The sequence below is a fragment of the Hemitrygon akajei genome, chromosome 4, assembly GCF_048418815.1.
Source record: "Hemitrygon akajei chromosome 4, sHemAka1.3, whole genome shotgun sequence".
In the NCBI taxonomy this organism is placed as follows: Eukaryota; Metazoa; Chordata; class Chondrichthyes; order Myliobatiformes; family Dasyatidae; genus Hemitrygon; species Hemitrygon akajei.
The window spans coordinates 18,835,108-18,853,169 of record NC_133127.1 but is presented as its reverse complement, the minus strand read 5'-3'; the positions used below and the strand labels follow the sequence as shown (position 1 = coordinate 18,853,169).

Here is an 18,062-nt window from a genome sequence, read left to right as displayed (position 1 = left end):
GTCTTGAGGTCCAAGTTCATAGCTCTCTAAAAGTGGCTACACACGTTGATAGAGTAGTTAAGAAGGTATATGGAATGTTTGCTTTTATTTGTCAAAGCATTCAGTTCAAAAATAGGGAAGTCATGTTTTAGCTTTATAAAACTCTAGTAATGCCGCATCTGGAGTCTTGCATATGGTTCTGGTTGCTCCATAATAGGAAGGATGTGGAGGCTTTGAAGAGGATGCAGAGGAAGTTTACCAGGAGTTTGCCTGCATTAGACAGCATATGCTATAATAAAAGGTTGGATAAACTTGCTACGTTGTCTTCTCTGGAGTGATGGAGGCTGAGGAGAGATTTGATAAAGCTTTATAAGATTCAGAGGCACAGATAGAACAGCCAAATAACACTGGATAACAAAGATTTTGCTTCCTGAATATCTTCAGGTGTATCTTATGAATTTTGGGCTACTGATCATGAAAATCACTCTGAAATTTCCCTATCACACACCATTTTTTAAAATAAACTTATGTTTATTATTTCAATTCATTATTCAAGTCAATTAAAATGTTGCCAACACTGTAAGCTGGAAAGTTTCCTGTCTTGTCCAGGCATGCTTAGGTGGTGCGGCTGCTGCATGGCAGGACAGGTCTTAGCAATAATTATTGGGTTCAGGACTGTCAGGATGGAATCACCATGCACAAAAATCTCTATGAAGGATTTTGATATTTGAGACAGATGCTTCCCAGAATTACTGATGCCAAGATTAAGGAAAGCATTTTTGTTGGTCCACAAATCAAACAGGTTATCAATGACAGGCAATTTGAAGAATTTCTAGAGGGACCGGAGAAAATCACGTGGAAGGCATTCAAGGAAGTTTTGCCTGGGTGTGTTGTGTGGTAATCACTTGAAGATGATATCTCTGTGACAGGCCACTTTCGGTGATAATTCATATGTGGATTTGGAATGGATCGACGGAGGATCTTCGACAACTGATATTTAGTCTTACCATCGTGGACCCTGTGGAATTTGACGTAATTGCCTTCTCTCTACATTTACCCTGATTACAAATATCTCTCTCCCATCATTAATTCCGTTTCCTACTTTACCATTTCAAGATTCTAAGCCTTGTTTTCCACCACCCCCCCCCCCAGCTCAGTGTAGTTTAGGAGTTATATTTTACACACGTATATATACGTAACACTGTTAACTTCTGTTTTTCTTGGTTTAAGTTACTATATTATAAGTAGTTACTGATAAAGAGTGGTTTTAACATCAAAACCAGACTCCATGTGTGGTCTGTTGCTGCTGGTTCATTTCTAAAACATTACAGTTTGTAACGGGGTAATTTCAAAGGAGATGTAAGAGGCAAGTTTTTTTTTACAGAGTGGTGGTTGCCTAGGGTCCTGGTAGAGGTACACATTGGAGACTTAAGAGATGTTTACATTGGCACATTGTGGTGAACTACATATACCTGTCTGGACTGCTCCTGTGGCTCCTCCCACAGACCCCTGTATAAAGGCGATTGAGGCCTGAGCCTGGCCTCATTCTCCAGGATGTAGTGTTGTTCATTCTTCCAGTCAATAAAAGTCGATATCTCGCTTCTTACGCCTCAGAGTGAGTTATTGATGGTGCATCACACATGAATGTGAGGAAAATGCGTCAGTCTTCACTGTGGAAGACACTAGCTGTGTGCCAGGTTTTGAAGGTGTGAGGGAAGAAAAATGAGTGCAGTTACTATTACAAAGGAGAAGGTGCTCAAAAAGCTGAAAGACTCAAGGGTACGCAAGTCACCTGGACCAGATGAACTGCACCCTAAGGCTCTGTAAGACGCAGTGGTAGAGATTGTGGAGGCATTAATAATGATCTTTCAAGAACCATTGGACTCTGGCATGGTTCCAGAGGACTGGAAAATTACAAATGGCATTCCACTCTTTAAGAGAAAGTAAATTATAGAGCATTTAACCTGAATTCAGTGGTTGGGAAGATGTTGGAGTTGATTGTTAAGGGTGAGGTTATGGAGTACTTGGTGACACAGGACAAAGTCAGCATGGTTTCCTTAAGGGAAAATCTTGCCTAACAAACCTGTTTGAATTATTTGAGGAGTTTACAAGTAGGGATAAAGTGGAGGTTGTATATTTGGATTTTCAGAAGGCCTTTGACAAGGTGCCACACAAGAGGCTGTTTACCAAGTTGAGAGCCCATGCTATGACAGGAAAGTTACTGGCATAGTTAGAGCTTTGGCTGATACATAAGAAGCAGCCTGTGGGAATAAAAGGATCCTTGTTGACTGCCAGCGACTAGTCATGTGCCGCAGGGTTGGTGTTGGGATCGCTTTTTTATGCTGTATAATCAATGATTTTGATTTTGGAATAGATGGCTTTGTTGCTAAGTTTTCAGATGATATCAAGTTTGGTGGATGGACGGGTAGTGTTGAGGAAACATGAAAGCTGCAGAAGGACTTGGACAGATTAGGAGAATGAGCAAGAGAGTGGCAAATAAAATACAAAGTTAGAAAATGCATGTCATGCACTTAGGTGAAAGAAATAAATGTGCAGACTATTTTCTAAATGGAGAAAACCCAAAAAATCTGAGATGCAAAGGGACTCAGAGTCCTTGTGCAGAACACCCTAAAAGTTAACTTGCAGGTAGAGTTGGTGGTGAGGAAGGCAAATACAAGGATGATTCTGGGCATGAAGGATTATATGAGGAACATTTGATGGCTCTGGGCCTGTACTGAATTGGAATTTAGTAGGTTGGGGGGGGGGGGGGGATCTCAGTGAAACCTTTGGAATATTGTAAGGCCAAGACAGTAGATGTGAAATGTTTCCCATGGTGGGGGAGTCTTGGACTAGAGGGTGAAGCCTTAGGATAGAGCAGTGTCCATTTAAAACAGATGCAGAGAAATTTGTTTAGCCAGAGGGTAGTGAACTTGTGGAATTTGTAACCACAGGCGGTTTTAGAGGCCAAGTCATTTGGTGTATTTAAGGTGTAGATTGGTGGGTTCTTGATTGGCCATGGCATCAAAGGTTACAGCAAGTGGGGATGAGGAGGGGAAAAAATATCAGCCATGAAAGAATAGTGGATCAGACTTGATGGGTCAACTGGCCTAATTCTACTCCCATGTCTTATAGATATGGAGATTGTGTAGGCAGAAGTTTCATTAGCTATTTGATTGCTAATTTAATTGGCTCTGCACAGGGTTGTGGGCTGTACTGTGTTTCTGTGCTCTACCATACTATCTATACTGTATGACAGGAATGTAAATGAGATGTTATAATCAGACCAACCATTATCAACTTAAACGTCAGATTATGCTCGAAAGGCTGAATGCCTGCTTTAAATTTATATATTCATAGTATTGAAGCAGGGCCTGAATTATACTTTACACTTTTTCATCTACTTGCTTTCTTTAAGAAAGCTATAATAAATTACAAGCAGGGCATCTTTGTTAATGTTAGTGGACTTTAAATCTGAGTTGAAGTTGCATTGCCAGGTTTAATTTTTTTTGATGAATTTGTTAGAGCTATCATAAATAAATCATGCTTTTAATACCAGTGCTAGACTGTACTTTCATGATGGTGGTAAGCAAGTTCATAAGACTGAAAAGAAGTCCGATCCAAACATCATGTGCTGATATTTAAATAAGTTCTTGAGTGGTAAAATAAAATTATATTTCCTAATTTTTCAATTTTACATCTAATTTGTAAGATGCCACAGCTTTCACATCTTTTGAAATCTAAATTACTTTTTGTGTTGTTAAAAAAGGATCTAGTTCTTTCCTTGTGTATATGATGAATAAACTGTTTTGGCTTCCAGCCATGTACAGGTATTGATTATAACCTACATTATAATGAAGATGGCGGAGTTTGTCATCGAAGCATTGGTTATAATTGATACCTGTATCCTGGGTGGAAGCCTGAGAAGAGTTTGTTTATTTTATGTTGGTGTTTGCGGATGTGTCCAGTTTATAATTGTTGTGACTAAAAAATATTGTATTTAATAGGCAAAATATAAAAGCAGTTACTTGGTCTTTGCAAGAAGTACTATGTTATTTCATTCTACCTTTTGTCGTGTTGTGGTATATTTTTAATCGCCTGTTATTTTAACTCTATATTTTCTTTTAGTTGCAGCCGTCTTCGGCGAATTCAAGCCCTCCTGAATTACAGCAGCAAGCAAAAATCTGACGGAATTCTTTGCATTCTGGGTATGTTTTAGTTTGTAAACTTCAACCACAATATGCTGTTTTATATATAATTTTCTTTTATCATTTGCTACCTTTGGTAGAGAATGTAGTAAGTTAACGTTTTAATGGTTAGGTATTTGGATCACTAATTTTATCAGGGTGACCTTGGTTTTACTCATTCAGTTGAAATGGGGAATGGAATGGTGGAAAACTGACAAATGTAAAGTACATTTATTTTTATATGTGTTTTATATTTTATATTTTATATGTGTTGTTTGAATTTCCAGCATTTACAGATTTCCTCGTGTTTGCTTAAGGATTAAGGATGCTTTTGGATTAAACACCCTGACCTCAAAAGCTCTTACGCCCCCCCCCCCCCAAAAAAGCCATTTCCATTAGGTCATAAAATATTCCATGAGCATTAGAAACATGGTCCTGCATAGAATGGACCAGCAGGCCAGGCAGCATCTATAAGGAGAAGCACTGTCAACGTTTCGGGCCGAGACCCTTCGTCAGGACTAACTGAAAGGAAAGATAGTAAGAGATTTGAAAGTAGGAGGGGGAGAGGAAAATGCAAAATGATAGAAGACCGGAGGGGGTGGGATGAAGCTGAGAAGCTGGAAAGGTGATTGGCAAAAGGGATACAGAGCTGGAGAAGGGAAAGGATCATGGGATCCTTGCATTGATTTCCTGAGCTTCCAGTTATGCCCCCCCCACTCTCTATCTCACCATTCCCCATCCTCTTTTCCCTCTCTCACCTTCCTCTGGTGCTGCTCCCCCCTTTTCTTTCTTCCATGGCCTTGTGTTCTCTCCTGTCAGACTCCCCCCTTCTCTAGCCCAGTATCTCTTTCATCAATCAAATTCCCATCTCTTTACTTCATCCCTCCCCCTCTTAGTTTCACCTATCAGCTTGTGTTTCCATCTCCCCTCCCCCACTTTTTAAATCTACTCCTCATCTCTTTTTTTCCAGTCCTGTTGAAGGATCTCCACTCAAAACGTCGACTGTACTTTTCCATAGATGCTGCCTAGCCTGCTGAGTTCCCCCAGCATTTTGTGTGTGTTGCATTCATAACCTGTTGTGGGTGCCATGCATAAGGATTGTATAGGCTTTAGGGTACAACAGAGATTTAGCGAAATGCTTCTAGATTTTGTTAACTTAAATTATGTAGGTAGATTAGGCAATCATAAGGAAAGCATACTAGTAACTTTATTTCCTTAGGAGTTTAAGGAGGTTGCCACAAAACACTCTAGAGATATATTGTTGAAAGTATTCTGACTGGTTGCATCATGGTGTGGTATGGCAACTCAAATTCTCAGGAATGTAAGAAGCTACAAGGAGTAGTAGACACTGCCAATAAATCACAGGCACATTACTTTCCACTGTTGGAAGTATCTACAGGAGACGCTTCTAGAGGAAGCACCTATCATCAAAGATCCCCACCATCCAGGTCATGCTTTTCTTTCCTTTTGCAGCTACTATCAGGCATAAAGTGTGCAACTTTAAGTCCCAAATTTCCAGGTTAAAGAGCAACTGTTTCCTTTCAACCATTTTGTTTTTGAACCAACAGGCAAAACCCTAAGTTTAGCAATAATGTGACCACTTTGATCTCTTTTGTACTAAAATGGACTTTATCATTATTTTTCTTATTTGTCTTTTTTGTGAAAGTTGTGTATAACTTATGTTTTTATTGTGAACATTGCTTATATGGAACATTATTTGTCATTCTATCTTGATTCTCGGTCAAGATCATGCTGAACTGCAGCGTCCATCAATGTTGTTGCTCAGACAGTTGTTTTCAGGTTTGTAGGGCTGGTTTTGGGGAAAAAGTGAGGGAAGTTAGAGATCAGGCTAGAATGTAGGGATGGGATGAAGGGGACTTAAAGTCAGGTACAATAAATGAAGAGGTTGGGCAGGTGTTCCACTCTTGGTTGGGGTGTGCCGTGGTCGAACATCAGCAGTCCTAGAGTTCCAGTTGGTAGGTGCTGAGGAGACTAGAGTAAGTTGGCAAGTCCTAGATCAAAAGTCCATATGGGTAGTGAGTCTACTTTGATGAGTCAGTGCTATATTGGATAACCTGTCTGGGTGCTGCAAGAAAGTCTGGTATGTCACTGAACACCTTAAACCTCCACAGATGTACTGTTAAAAGTATCCTGACTGGTTGTATCATGGTATGGTATGACAATTCAAATGTGCAGGAATGCAAGAAGCTGCAGAGAGTAGTGGAGTTGGCTCAGTATATCAGGGGCACATCCCTCCCTGCCGTCGGTAATACTTACATGAGTGCTACCTCAAAAAGCCGGTATCTGTCACCATCCAGGCCATGCTGTCTTCTTGCAGCTAGCATTGGACAGAAGACACAAAGGCCTGAAGTCCCACACCAGCAACTTCAAGAACAGTTACTGCCCTTCAATTGTTTGATTCTTGAACCAATCTGTCCATCAAAATCAGTATAGCAACACTTGACCACTTAGCACTCGCCTTCACTACCGAGCAGGTGAGAAGGGCTGTGGTGAAACTCAGACATGGCAAAACATTGGGACCGGATGGTGCGAACCCCAAGGTCCTGAAGGAGTGTGCTGAGCAGTTGTGTGGCGTTCTCCAGTGCATTTTCAATCTGAGTCGCAGTCTGGAAAGGGTCCCGACTGTGTGGAAAACATCATGTATGGTCCCAGCACCCAAGGAAGCCAACTGAAGTTCTTGAATGACTACCATCCAGTGGCCCTGACCTTGTTCATCATGAAGTCCCTAAAGATGCTGGTCTTGGCTCACCTTTGACCCCTGGTCAGAACAGCCCTCAATCCCCTGCAGTTTGCCTACCACGAGCACATTGGAGTTGATGATGCTGTCATCTACCTGCTGAACAGAGCCTACCCCAGTTTGGAAAAGCAAGGCAGCACTGTGAGGGTCACGTTTTTAATTTCTCAAGTGCCATACAGCACCCTTATTGTTGGGGGGAAAGCTCTGTTCAATACAGATGGGCACTTCCATTATATCCTGAATAATGGACTTGCCTGACTGGCAGACCACAGTATGCGTGGATTCAAAGCTGTGTGTCAGAGGTGGCTACCAGCAGCACTGGGGCCCCAATACAGCACTTGGGGCTGTATTGGCTCCCTTCCTCTTTATCCTGTATACCTCGAACTTTAGATACAACATTGAGTCATGTCATTTGCAGAAACTCATTGATAACTCAGGAATAATTGGGTGTGTAAAGGGAGGACGGGAGGAAGAATGCAAAGTCCTGATGGAGGACTTTGTCTTACTAATGTTGAGCTGCACCATTCAGCTTGCACCATTTGACAAAGAAGGTGCTGATGGACTTCAGGAAGACCCAGCCTGCATTGCTTCCTGTTGCTATTGATGGTGAGGATTTGAATGTGGTGAGGAACGACACGTATCGGGGGGTGAACCTCGATGACAGACCTGAGTGAAGCACCAATACAGAAGTTGTGTACAAGAAGGGCCAGAGTTGCCTCTACTTCCTGATGAGACTGAGGACCTTCAGTATATGCAGGCCTTTCCTTCACATGTTCTACTAGTCTGCTGTTGCCAGTACAATCTTCTATGCGGTGGTGTGCAGGGGCAATGGCATCAACATGGGTGATGCCAACAGGCTCAATAAACTGATTAGAAAGGCTGGCTCTGTTATAGAAGTCAAACTGGACACACTGGAGGCTGTGGTCAAACAAAAGACCCTATGGAAAATCCTGGACAAGGTTTCTCACCCTTGGTGTGCCACCTTGACTGAACAGAGAGCACTTTTAGTAATTGACTAGTGCATTTTAATTGCCCTAGTCTCAAGAGTGCTATATGAGGTCATTCTTACCCTTGGCCATTAGGCTCTATAATGATCACCTCTTGTTAGACTGTTTGTGGTAAATTATTTTTTATTCTTTCTACTTCTCAAATATTTATATTTGTGCACTTGTAATGCTACTGTTATAATTTCCTTTGTAATAAAGTATTTTCTTGTATAATTTATGTTTAGCTTACATTTTTCTTGTAAATGTTGTGAATCAGATGCCAATTGACTATGATGCTCTGTACATTTTTCCATTGCACCTGTGCATACATGTACTTGTGCATGTGGCAATAAACTTGACTTTGATATGTTTGGTGATCCTTCTGCCGAATGTGCCTATGGCGACTCTTTAGTAGAACAGTGCAAGATCAATCTCACTATGTTGTATATGGATATTTTTTTCTCTCTGATTTGGAGTGGTCTTTGCTTTAATTATCTTTTTTTTGTAAAGCATTCCATGCTGTAAAGGACAATTCTGTTGAATTAAATAAGCAATAAATATTGCTTATGCAAGTTATAGTGTCCTTAAAACTGAGTCAATAGGTTGTGGAATCAATTTGGTATTGGGGTGAGTGAAGTTACCTCCTCTTGTTCAAGAGCCTGATGGTTGAACTCTTCCTGAATCCGCTGATTTGGGACTTTTGTCTTCTGTATCTCCTTCGTGATGGCAGCAGTGAGAGGAGAGCATGACCTGGATGGAGGGGCTCGTTATGATGGATGCTGCTTTGCTGCAACAGCACTTCATGTAGATGTGCTTACTGGTGGCAAGGGCTATACGTGTGATGGACTGGGATGTAACCAGTACTTTTTGTAGTGTTTATTTTCCCCCATTCAAGGGCATTGGTGTTCCCATACCAGGTCATACTGGCAATGCCCAGTTCTCTTAAAATCAGTTGCCTGAATTTTGTGCTTCATGTTTTTTTCTTTTCTTAAAACTGCCTTATCAACTTGTCCTGCCACTGGTAAGTATTTGGGCATGTCTGGGTCTGTAGCTGTGAAGTTCCCGTGCCTTTCTCATTTTCCTCTTATCTGAAATTTTATCTGCCATTTTAGCCAATCAGTCTTTTCACAATTCTCATATTTTCTTCTGCTAACTTTGAAATTCTGTCTTGTATATCATCAGATGTGTTCTATTTACATTTATAATAGTAAATGGTTTGAAAAATAGTGTCAACATTTCCTTGTGCATTTTTGTGGTAACTTGTGTTTTTTTTTTGCAGGTATTGATAGCAGATATAATGAAGGCTGTAGAGAACTGGCAAATTATCTGCTGTTTGATCTGTATAATTTGACTAACATTGATTCTGATGTTACTGATTTGCCAGAAGAAGTGCTTGATGGTAAATATGTAGTCTTTATCATTTGTGCACATAGAGGAAGTAAGTGAATCATTGAATTCTGTTTGTCTACTTATGAACAATTTCCCCATTATGGTATTTATGGAAGAAAGTGGAAATTGGGAGGGCAAGTGTCATTGAATAGGAATTTTCTTCTAAATTCACTATGCATGCTCTCACCCTGCCAGTGTCTTCAGCCACCATTTAGTATTGCTTGCTTAAGCCATTTGAGTTATAATCACCAGTGAACATTGGGTATTATATTCTCAATATAAATCTTCTCAATCAACATTTCTTTAAAAAGAAAATCTGAAAATAGATTTAAAAAAAGTAAATGCTTTCCCTCAAAATATCTGATCTTGCTATGTCCAATACCAGTTAATGCTATTGTCACATTTCAGGCCTTTCTTATTATGATAGCAGATAGGGTACTTTTCCCATGCTGACATTATATTTCCTTGGAATTCTTTCCCCCATATGTTTTGCCAGATATTTTGGCTTGGAGAACTGTGGCACAGAAACAGGCCTTTCAGTCCATCTAGTCCATGCCAGCCTGGTCTTCTACTTCGACCCATCTGTCTGCACCTGAATGATAAATTTCCATATCTCTCTTATCCATGTACCTATCCAGATATCTCATACATGTTTCAATTAAACTCGTATCTGACACTTCGGCTGGCAGCTCTGATCATACTCGCACCACACTGTGAGTGAAGTAGTCCCCTCCCCATATTCCATTTAAATATTTCACCTTTCAGTCTAAGCCTATGATCTCTAGTTCTAGTCTCTCCTAACCTGATGGGAAAGTGCCTGCATGCATTGACCCTATCTGTACAGAATCTCATTCATTCTTCTGTGTTGCAGTGAATACTGTAAAGTCCTAGCCTGTTCAACCTTTCCCTATAACAGGTTCTCAAGTCTTGCCACATCTATGTAAGTTTTCTTTCCATTCCTTCAGGCTTATTGATAGTTCTTTGGATAGGTGAACAGAACTGCACACAAGTTTAGCCTCGCTAACATCTCATATAATTTCAACATAACACCTCAACAGTATGTCTCAGAGGACATTAGTTACTCTAATGGCGTGTGCCTAGAATGGGTATAGCTGTGGTATGCATTTTATATTGCAGAAAGCATTTTGTGTAAATGTCAAACTATTATTTTCCTTACAAACACTTGGAAGAACCTTTATTTCCATTCCATTGATAAAGGTGGAATTATGTAATTATTATTCATTTCAATTAGGATATCTTGTCTTTAATTGGATTCACTTACGTGAAATACTAATAATTGAAAACATGGTTATTAAATTCCCATTCTGTTTCAGATGTAATCCTACTGATAAAGCCTGAGAGTGTTCATCTATATTGCAACCCAATAAATTATAACTATCTTCTGCCTTATGTGGTATATTGGAAAAATCTACACCTTCATTGTTTGACAGAAAAAGAAGTAAGTAATAAAAATGATATTGTATCAGAAAATAATAGCTGAGCAGACATGCAAAGTTCATGATGTTATAGCATTCTTATTCAGAAATATTTTAGTATTGATCTGAAATCTATTTGAGGGGCAAGTCCATCATAAATATTTTTCCATGGTCAATGATAAAATCAAACAAACATAGCTATGCTGTTTCTGCTGCCTTGCATGTAACTTTAAGCACTATCTCTGCTGTTGTGCTTTGCAGGTTGAATTCTGTCATATTATGATCACTGCTTCCCTTAGGTTCCTTTATCTTGAGCTTTCTAATCAATTCCGGTTCATTGCACAACACCCAATTCAGAATAGCTGATTCACTAGTAGGCTCAACCACGAACTGCTCTAAAAAGCCATCTCATAGGCGTTCTACAAATTACCCCTATTGAGATCCAGTACAAACCTGATTTTCCCAATCTAGCTGCATATTAATATCCCTCATGACTATTGTAATATTGCCCCTTTAACATGAATTTTCTATCTCATGTTGTAATTTGTAAAAGTCTGTTTTTGAAGTCTGTATATAACTCCTTGCAGGGTCTTTTTCCTCTTGCAGTTTCTTAGCTCTACCCACAATCATTTTACACTTTCCAATCCTATGTCACCTCTTTATAGTGTTTTGATTTCATCTTTTACCAACAGAGCCAACCCGCCCCCTCCGCTTACCTTCCTGTCCTTCAATACGATGTGTATCTTTGAATGTTATGCTCCTAGCTATAATCTTCTTTCAGCCACAATTCTGTGATGCCCACAATGTCATTAATGCCCGTCTGTAATGGTGCTACAAATTCATCTGCCTTTTTATATATAACATCTTCGGTCATGTATTCATCACCCTATTCAATTTTTGTCCCCTTTTTAAAATTTTTTTTTATTAGTTTTTCAAAACATTTTAGAAATTAAAAACCCCAAATCCCAATGAGGAGCATTAATACAGTGCAAAATTAAGCATACAATAACAATATGCTACAAAGGAAGAGAATTTAACAAAAAAGCACCTAAATTAAAGACAAGTAAGCTTAGTGTCCTCCCCAAGCCCCACAACACAAGAAAAAAAACAACTCCAGACCGACCACAACACAGTATAAAGAGTATAGGTCAGGACAGTCAAACTCCTAGACTGTGAATACACTTAGCAACAAAGGATAGTAATGCCTACTACCAGGAAAAAAAAGGGAGCTGAAAGCAAGGGACCGAAAAGAAGAAAAAAAATGAAAAAAAAAACAAACCCCTAGTCAAGAGGAAGGTTATGAAAGTACTCGATAAAAGGTCCTCAGACCTTATGGAACTTTAGAGCCGAATTAAGAACTGAATAATGAATTTTTTCGAGGTCCAAGCAGGCCATAATGTCGTTAAGCCATTGCGCATGAGTGGGCGGGGCAACATCTCTCCATCTAAGGAGGATCAAGCGTCTAGCCAGGAGAGAGGCAAAGGATAGTATTCGGCATTTGGTCGGACCCAGACATAGATCTGTCTCGCCCCAAAAACCGAACAGAGCAATTAAGGAGTTTGGTTCTAGGTGCTGATTCAGAATACCCGATAATGTAGTGAAGACATCTTTCCAGAATTTCTCCAAGCTAGGACAGAGCCAGTACATATGGATGAGAGAGGCCACGCCCCTCTTGCATTTATCACAGAGCGGACTAATGCCAGGGTGGAATCGAGATAGTTTAGATTTAGACATATGGGCTCTATGAACAATCTTAAACTGTAAAAGGCAATGACGAGCACAAAGAGAGGTTGAGTTAACTGATTTGAGAACTGAGTCCCAGCTCTCCTCGGATAAGGAGATATTTAAATCCTGCTCCCAGGCCATTTTAATTTTATCCACAGGGGCCCGTCGTAAGGCTGCTAGTTTATCTAGGATAATTGATATTAAACCTTTACCTAGTGGATTAATGGAAAGAAATAGGTCCATAGCATTTTTCGCAGGCATTTCAGGAAAGTTAGGAATTAAAGGAGCAATAAAGTGTTGGATTTGGAGATATCTGAAAAAGTAAGCGTTAGGCAGGTTGAACTTAACAGAGAGCTGCTGAAAAGAAGCGAAGCGATTATCAATGAAAAGATCTTCAAAATGTCTAATGCCCTTCCTATACCAAACATGGAATGCTGAATCGTACGTAGTAGGTAAAAAAAGGTGATTATGTGCGACAGGACTAGAAACGGAAAACCCCTGGAAACCATAGCATTTCCTAAACTGGGCCCATATACGCAAAATGTGTCTAACAAGAGGATTAGCTATTGATCTGGGCAGACTGCTAGGGAGTGCAGAGCCAAGAAGTGCAGAGATAGATAGTTCTTTAGTGGAGCTCAACTCCATTGCCACCCAGTTAGGGCACTCGGGTTGGCCGTGGAAGAAAGACCAGAAGGTAGCACAACGTATATTAGCTGCCCAATAATATAAGCGAAAGTTAGGTAAAGCCATGCCACCCTCTTTTTTAGATTTTTGGAGGTGGATTTTATTAATTCTAGAGCGCTTATTCTGCCACAGATACGACAAAATAATAGAGTCTAAGGAATCAAAAAAAGATTTAGGAATAAAAATTGGGATAGATTGAAATAAGTATAAAAATTTGGGGAGAACATACATTTTAACAACATTAATACGACCTACCAAAGACATAGATAGAGGTGACCATTGTACCAGTCTCTGTTTTATAGCATATGAAAGATTGACAAAGTTTTCACGAAAGAGATCTTTAAACTTCCTTGTAACTGTAATTCCAAGATAAGTAAATTGATTATGGACTACTTTAAAAGGGAGATCACGAAATATTAGTTCTTGTGCTTCTTTATTAATTGGGAAAAGTTCACTCTTATGTAAATTAAGTTTATAGCCAGAGATCTGGCTAAACTGGTCAAGAAGTGAAAACATTAGAGGTAAGGATGTAGATGGATTTGAGAGAAAGAGTAATAAGTCATCAGCATAGAGAGAAACTTTATGCTCAACACCCCCTCTCCAAATCCCGGTCAATTCAGGACAGTTTCGAAATGCTATCGCCAGAGGTTCTATAGCCAAATCAAAGAGAAAAGGGACTTAAGAGGCATCCCTGACGGGTGCCACGTTTGAGATTAAATACTTGGGATTTCTGAAAATTAGTTAAAACAGAAGCAGTAGGACACAGGTACAGCAATTGGATCCAAGAGATGAAACTTTGGCCGAGGTCAAATTTTTCTAAGACTGCAAAAAGGTAGTTCCACTCTATACGATCAAATGCTTTCTCCGCATCGAGGGAAATAACACATTCAGGAGTCCCAGCTGGAGCTGAGTATAAAATATTAAATAGACGCCGAATGTTAAAAAAAGGGAGACGGTTTTTAATAAAGCCTGTTTGATCATCAGAGATAATGGAGGGAATAACGGTTTCTAATCTATGAGCCAACACTTTAGCTAAGATTTTTACATCAACATTGAGCAGAGAGATCGGCCTGTATGAGGAACACTCTTTGTGGTCTTTGCCCTTTTTTAAAAGAAGAATAATAGATGCCTCATTGAAAGAGGGTGGCAATTTGCTGTAATTAAACGTGTCAGATAATACTGAAAGTAACTGAGGAGAAAGAAGTGAAGAGAATGATTTATAAAATTCTACAGGGAACCCATCAGGTCCAGGAGATTTCCCTGAGGACAGTGCAGAAATTGCAAAAGATATTTCTTCTGATGATATAGGCGCATTGAGTTTGGCTTTGAAATCAGATGAGAGTGAGGGGATATTCAGATTCTGTAAAAATTGATCAACAGAGATATTGTCATTCAGAGATTCAGAGGAATAAAGCCGAGAATAAAAATTTTTAAATGCGTCATTAATTTCTAAATGATCCGATGTAAAGTCTCCGTTCACCTTCCGGATCTTTGTAATATGTTGTTTGGCTTTGGAACGCCTCAGCTGATTGGCTAGGAATTTACCAGACTTATCCCCATGAATGTAAAAGCGACTCTTGCTTTTGAGAAGTTGGCGTTCGACAGGTTGAGTGGACAGAAGGTTAAATTTAGTTTGGAGTTCAACGCGCTTCTTGTATAATTCAGGGTTCTTAGTTTGGGCATATATTTGATCCAAATCTTTAATCTGGTTAATGAGGTCTGATCGATCTGCATGGGATCTTCTGTTGAGATTTGCTGTGTAAGAGATTATTTGACCCCTCAGATATGCTTTCATGGCATCCCAGACAATCTGGGATGGCACATCAGGTGATGTATTAGTGTTAAAATAAAAGGTTATCTGATCCTTAATAAATTTTACAAAATCATCATCCGATAATAAAGTTGAATCAAACCGCCAGTGTTTATTCCTCTGAGGGAGACCAGGAAAGTTCAGAGAGAGGGTAATTGGGGCATGGTCAGAAATCAGTATACTCTGATAGTCACAAGAGTGGGCAAATGGGATAAGTTGGTTATCGAGTAAGAAATAGTCAATTCTAGTGAAGGTATGGTGAACATGTGAGAAAAAAGAATAATCTCTCTCCGTAGGATGGAGGAAACGCCATATATCAGAGATAGCAAAATTAGAGAGAAACGATTGGATAGCTAAGGCAGATTTAGTAGGTGATCTGGTAACAGAGGACGATCGATCCAGTTTAGGATCCAACCAACAGTTGAAGTCACCACCCAGTATAAGAGAGTATGAGTTTAAGTCTGGTAGTGAGGAAAAAAACCGTTCAAAAAAGTTAACATCATCAAAGTTGGGGGCATACAGGTTTGCTAGTGCAACTTTAGTGTTATATAGTTTACCAGAAACAATAATAAAACGGCCATTTGTATCAGATATTTTATTATGGAGTTCAAAAGGAATATTTGAGTTAATAAGAATGGAGACTCCCCTAGCTTTAGCGGCAAAGGATGAATGAAAATGCTGACTCGCCCACTTTGACAGAAGCCAGGAGTTATCAAAACAACGAATATGAGTTTCTTGAAGGAAAGCAATGTCAGCTTTGAGTTGTTTGTTATGTGAGAATACCTTCCTCCTTTTAACAGGGTGATTCAATCCCTTTACATTCCAGCTCACGAATTTAAGTGCACTAGCCATTATCAATTACTAATGCATAAAAGGCAGCAGGCATATAAAAAGTCAAGCAGTACACTAGCAGTCTGGGAGCAGAGATGTAAACTTAGATTCGTAAAATCAAAACATATACATGTCCTGAGCAATAAAGAGAAACAATAAGTACAGTGAATGATGTTGGAACTGGAAAACCCACCCCACTCACACAACCCAAAACTAGACGGCTACCAAAACAAGTAGCTAGCTCTACCAAAAAAATTAACCCAAGTACAACTTCCAGATCTGTGTCATTGACAACAGTTCCGTATAAATACTATAGCAAATAGTAACTATGCACTAGAAAACATAACTACAGATTAGAACACCTTCTGCAGAAATATAAAACTTAATACAGAGAAAATCGGAAGAAAACCAAAACTAACCTACCTGCGAAAAATTATAGAAGAATAAAGTAAGAGAAAGGAAAAAAAAGGTAAAAAAAAAAGAGGAAGGGGAAAATTATAAATTCAAGACAAGTATTTATCAACCATTTACAGAGAGGAGAGAAAAAAATTCAGGGATTAGAAAAAAGGGGTGAAGAAAGAAAAAAAAAGATAAAATAAATATAAAAAAAAGGAAAAATAAATCAGCAATTAAACTGTGAACCAACAAACAGGGAGGCCTTCACTAAAGACTTTGAACCTCCAAAACAAGTTAGAGTCAGTTGTAAAACTGTAGATAAGGTTATACAAGAGTAAAAATAGATTACACACACACCAAATCCCGGGAGAGATTGTCAACAGCCCTTAGAGTTTCAATGAATAATGTCTGAGTGATTCAAGTGAAGTCTGAGTCCAGAAAAAGTAATTTTACTACGAGGAGTACTTATCCACCATTTTAGGAGGTCCGATCAGATTCCGAAGATGACTGGATAGCCGGAAGACTTGCCACAAATGCTTCAGCTTCCTTCACTGACCTGAACCACTTGTATTTTCCAGTATTAAGCTTGATTCGTAGATCAGCAGGATTGCGAAGAGAGGGTTTAAAACCACGATCAAAAAGCACTTTCATTACGCCTTTAAACTCAGCGCGCATCTTTAAGGTCTGGGGTGCAAAATCTTCCACAAAGCGAATGGTTGTATCCTGGAAAGGAAGAGACCCTCTGCGACGCGCCTCTACGATCAGACTGTGTTTTACCTGGTATTGATGGAAACACAAGATTACTGGTCGCGGACGGGAGCCCAGAATTCCGGGGGGAACGTAAACTGTGTGCCCGTTCGAGCTCGGGCGGGTTCGGAAGCAAATCTTTCCCGAATATCTCACAGAGAAACTCGGCGAAAAACTTCACGGTTGATCCCTGTTCAGTCGCCTCTGGCAATCCAAGAATTCTGATATTGCAGCGTCTGCTGCGATTTTCGAGATCCACCATTTTGGAAAGGAGTTTGTTACTTTTTTCCTCTAAGCTGGAACAGAGAGTCTCCAAGTATCGAACACGACTTTCTAAATCTTCAGAAGTCGAATCGATGCGAGCTTTATCGTTGATCCGATCCAGTTTGTCTTCCAACTGTTTGAAAGCGGTTTTAAATTCCTTTAAAATTTCGTCTCGGAGCTTTCCGAGCGCAACCAAGGTCTCGTCCGAGGGAGCCGTAGCTTCTTTTCTCCCGGATTTAGAACTCTTGCTAGACATTGTAAGTTAATTTTTGTCCCCGTCTGTGAGTGAGTGAGGCCTCTGTTGGTCAGAATTGACCTTGGATATTGCATCCTAGTGGTCTAGATACGCAAGCCTGGCCAGTACGATATGGAGAGCAAGTTGTTGCTCATGCAGCAAGCTCCCCCTCTCCACACATCTGATAAACACAAAGGAATGGCAGAGACTGATACAGTTTGGCCCTGCAACTTGGCAGGAGTTGCCAGTCAGCATTGAACACAGTGTAGGACTGCCTTAGGGACCCAGTTCTGGAATTTTCCCTCTGTCTGCCTATTTCCCTTCTTTCTCCTGACAGTCACTCAGTTACCTGCCTCCTGCAACCTAGTGGAGACTACCTCCCTGTAGCTCCTATCTATCACCTCCTCAGTCTCCTGTATGAGCCAAAGGTAATTGGGCTGTAGCTCCAGTTCCTTAATGTGTTCTATGAGAAGCTGCAGCTCAATGCACTATGCAGACGTGGTTATCTGGGAGGCTGGAGGTCTCCCAGAATTCCCACGTCTCACGCAAAGAACACAGTACCACTCCTGAAGCCATTCTCAGTGCTCACTCTGCCTTAACAGACGAGGAATGAAGAATAAAGAAGAAACCGCTTACCA

At 40.0% G+C, this 18,062-nt stretch overlaps 1 protein-coding gene across 2 annotated transcripts in view; it reads left to right on the top strand.

Moving 5' to 3' along the window:
* The window catches only part of dnaaf9 (dynein axonemal assembly factor 9), a 141,208-nt gene that overhangs the window by 26,424 nt on the left and 96,722 nt on the right, over window positions 1-18,062 (top strand). For both annotated transcript variants that reach the window (XM_073042128.1, XM_073042129.1), the window contains exons 2-4: window positions 4,105-4,184; window positions 9,187-9,306; window positions 10,631-10,755. In XM_073042128.1, the coding sequence (XP_072898229.1) occupies window positions 4,105-4,184; window positions 9,187-9,306; window positions 10,631-10,755 (325 nt within the window). The remainder of the gene's footprint in view (window positions 1-4,104; window positions 4,185-9,186; window positions 9,307-10,630; window positions 10,756-18,062) is intronic.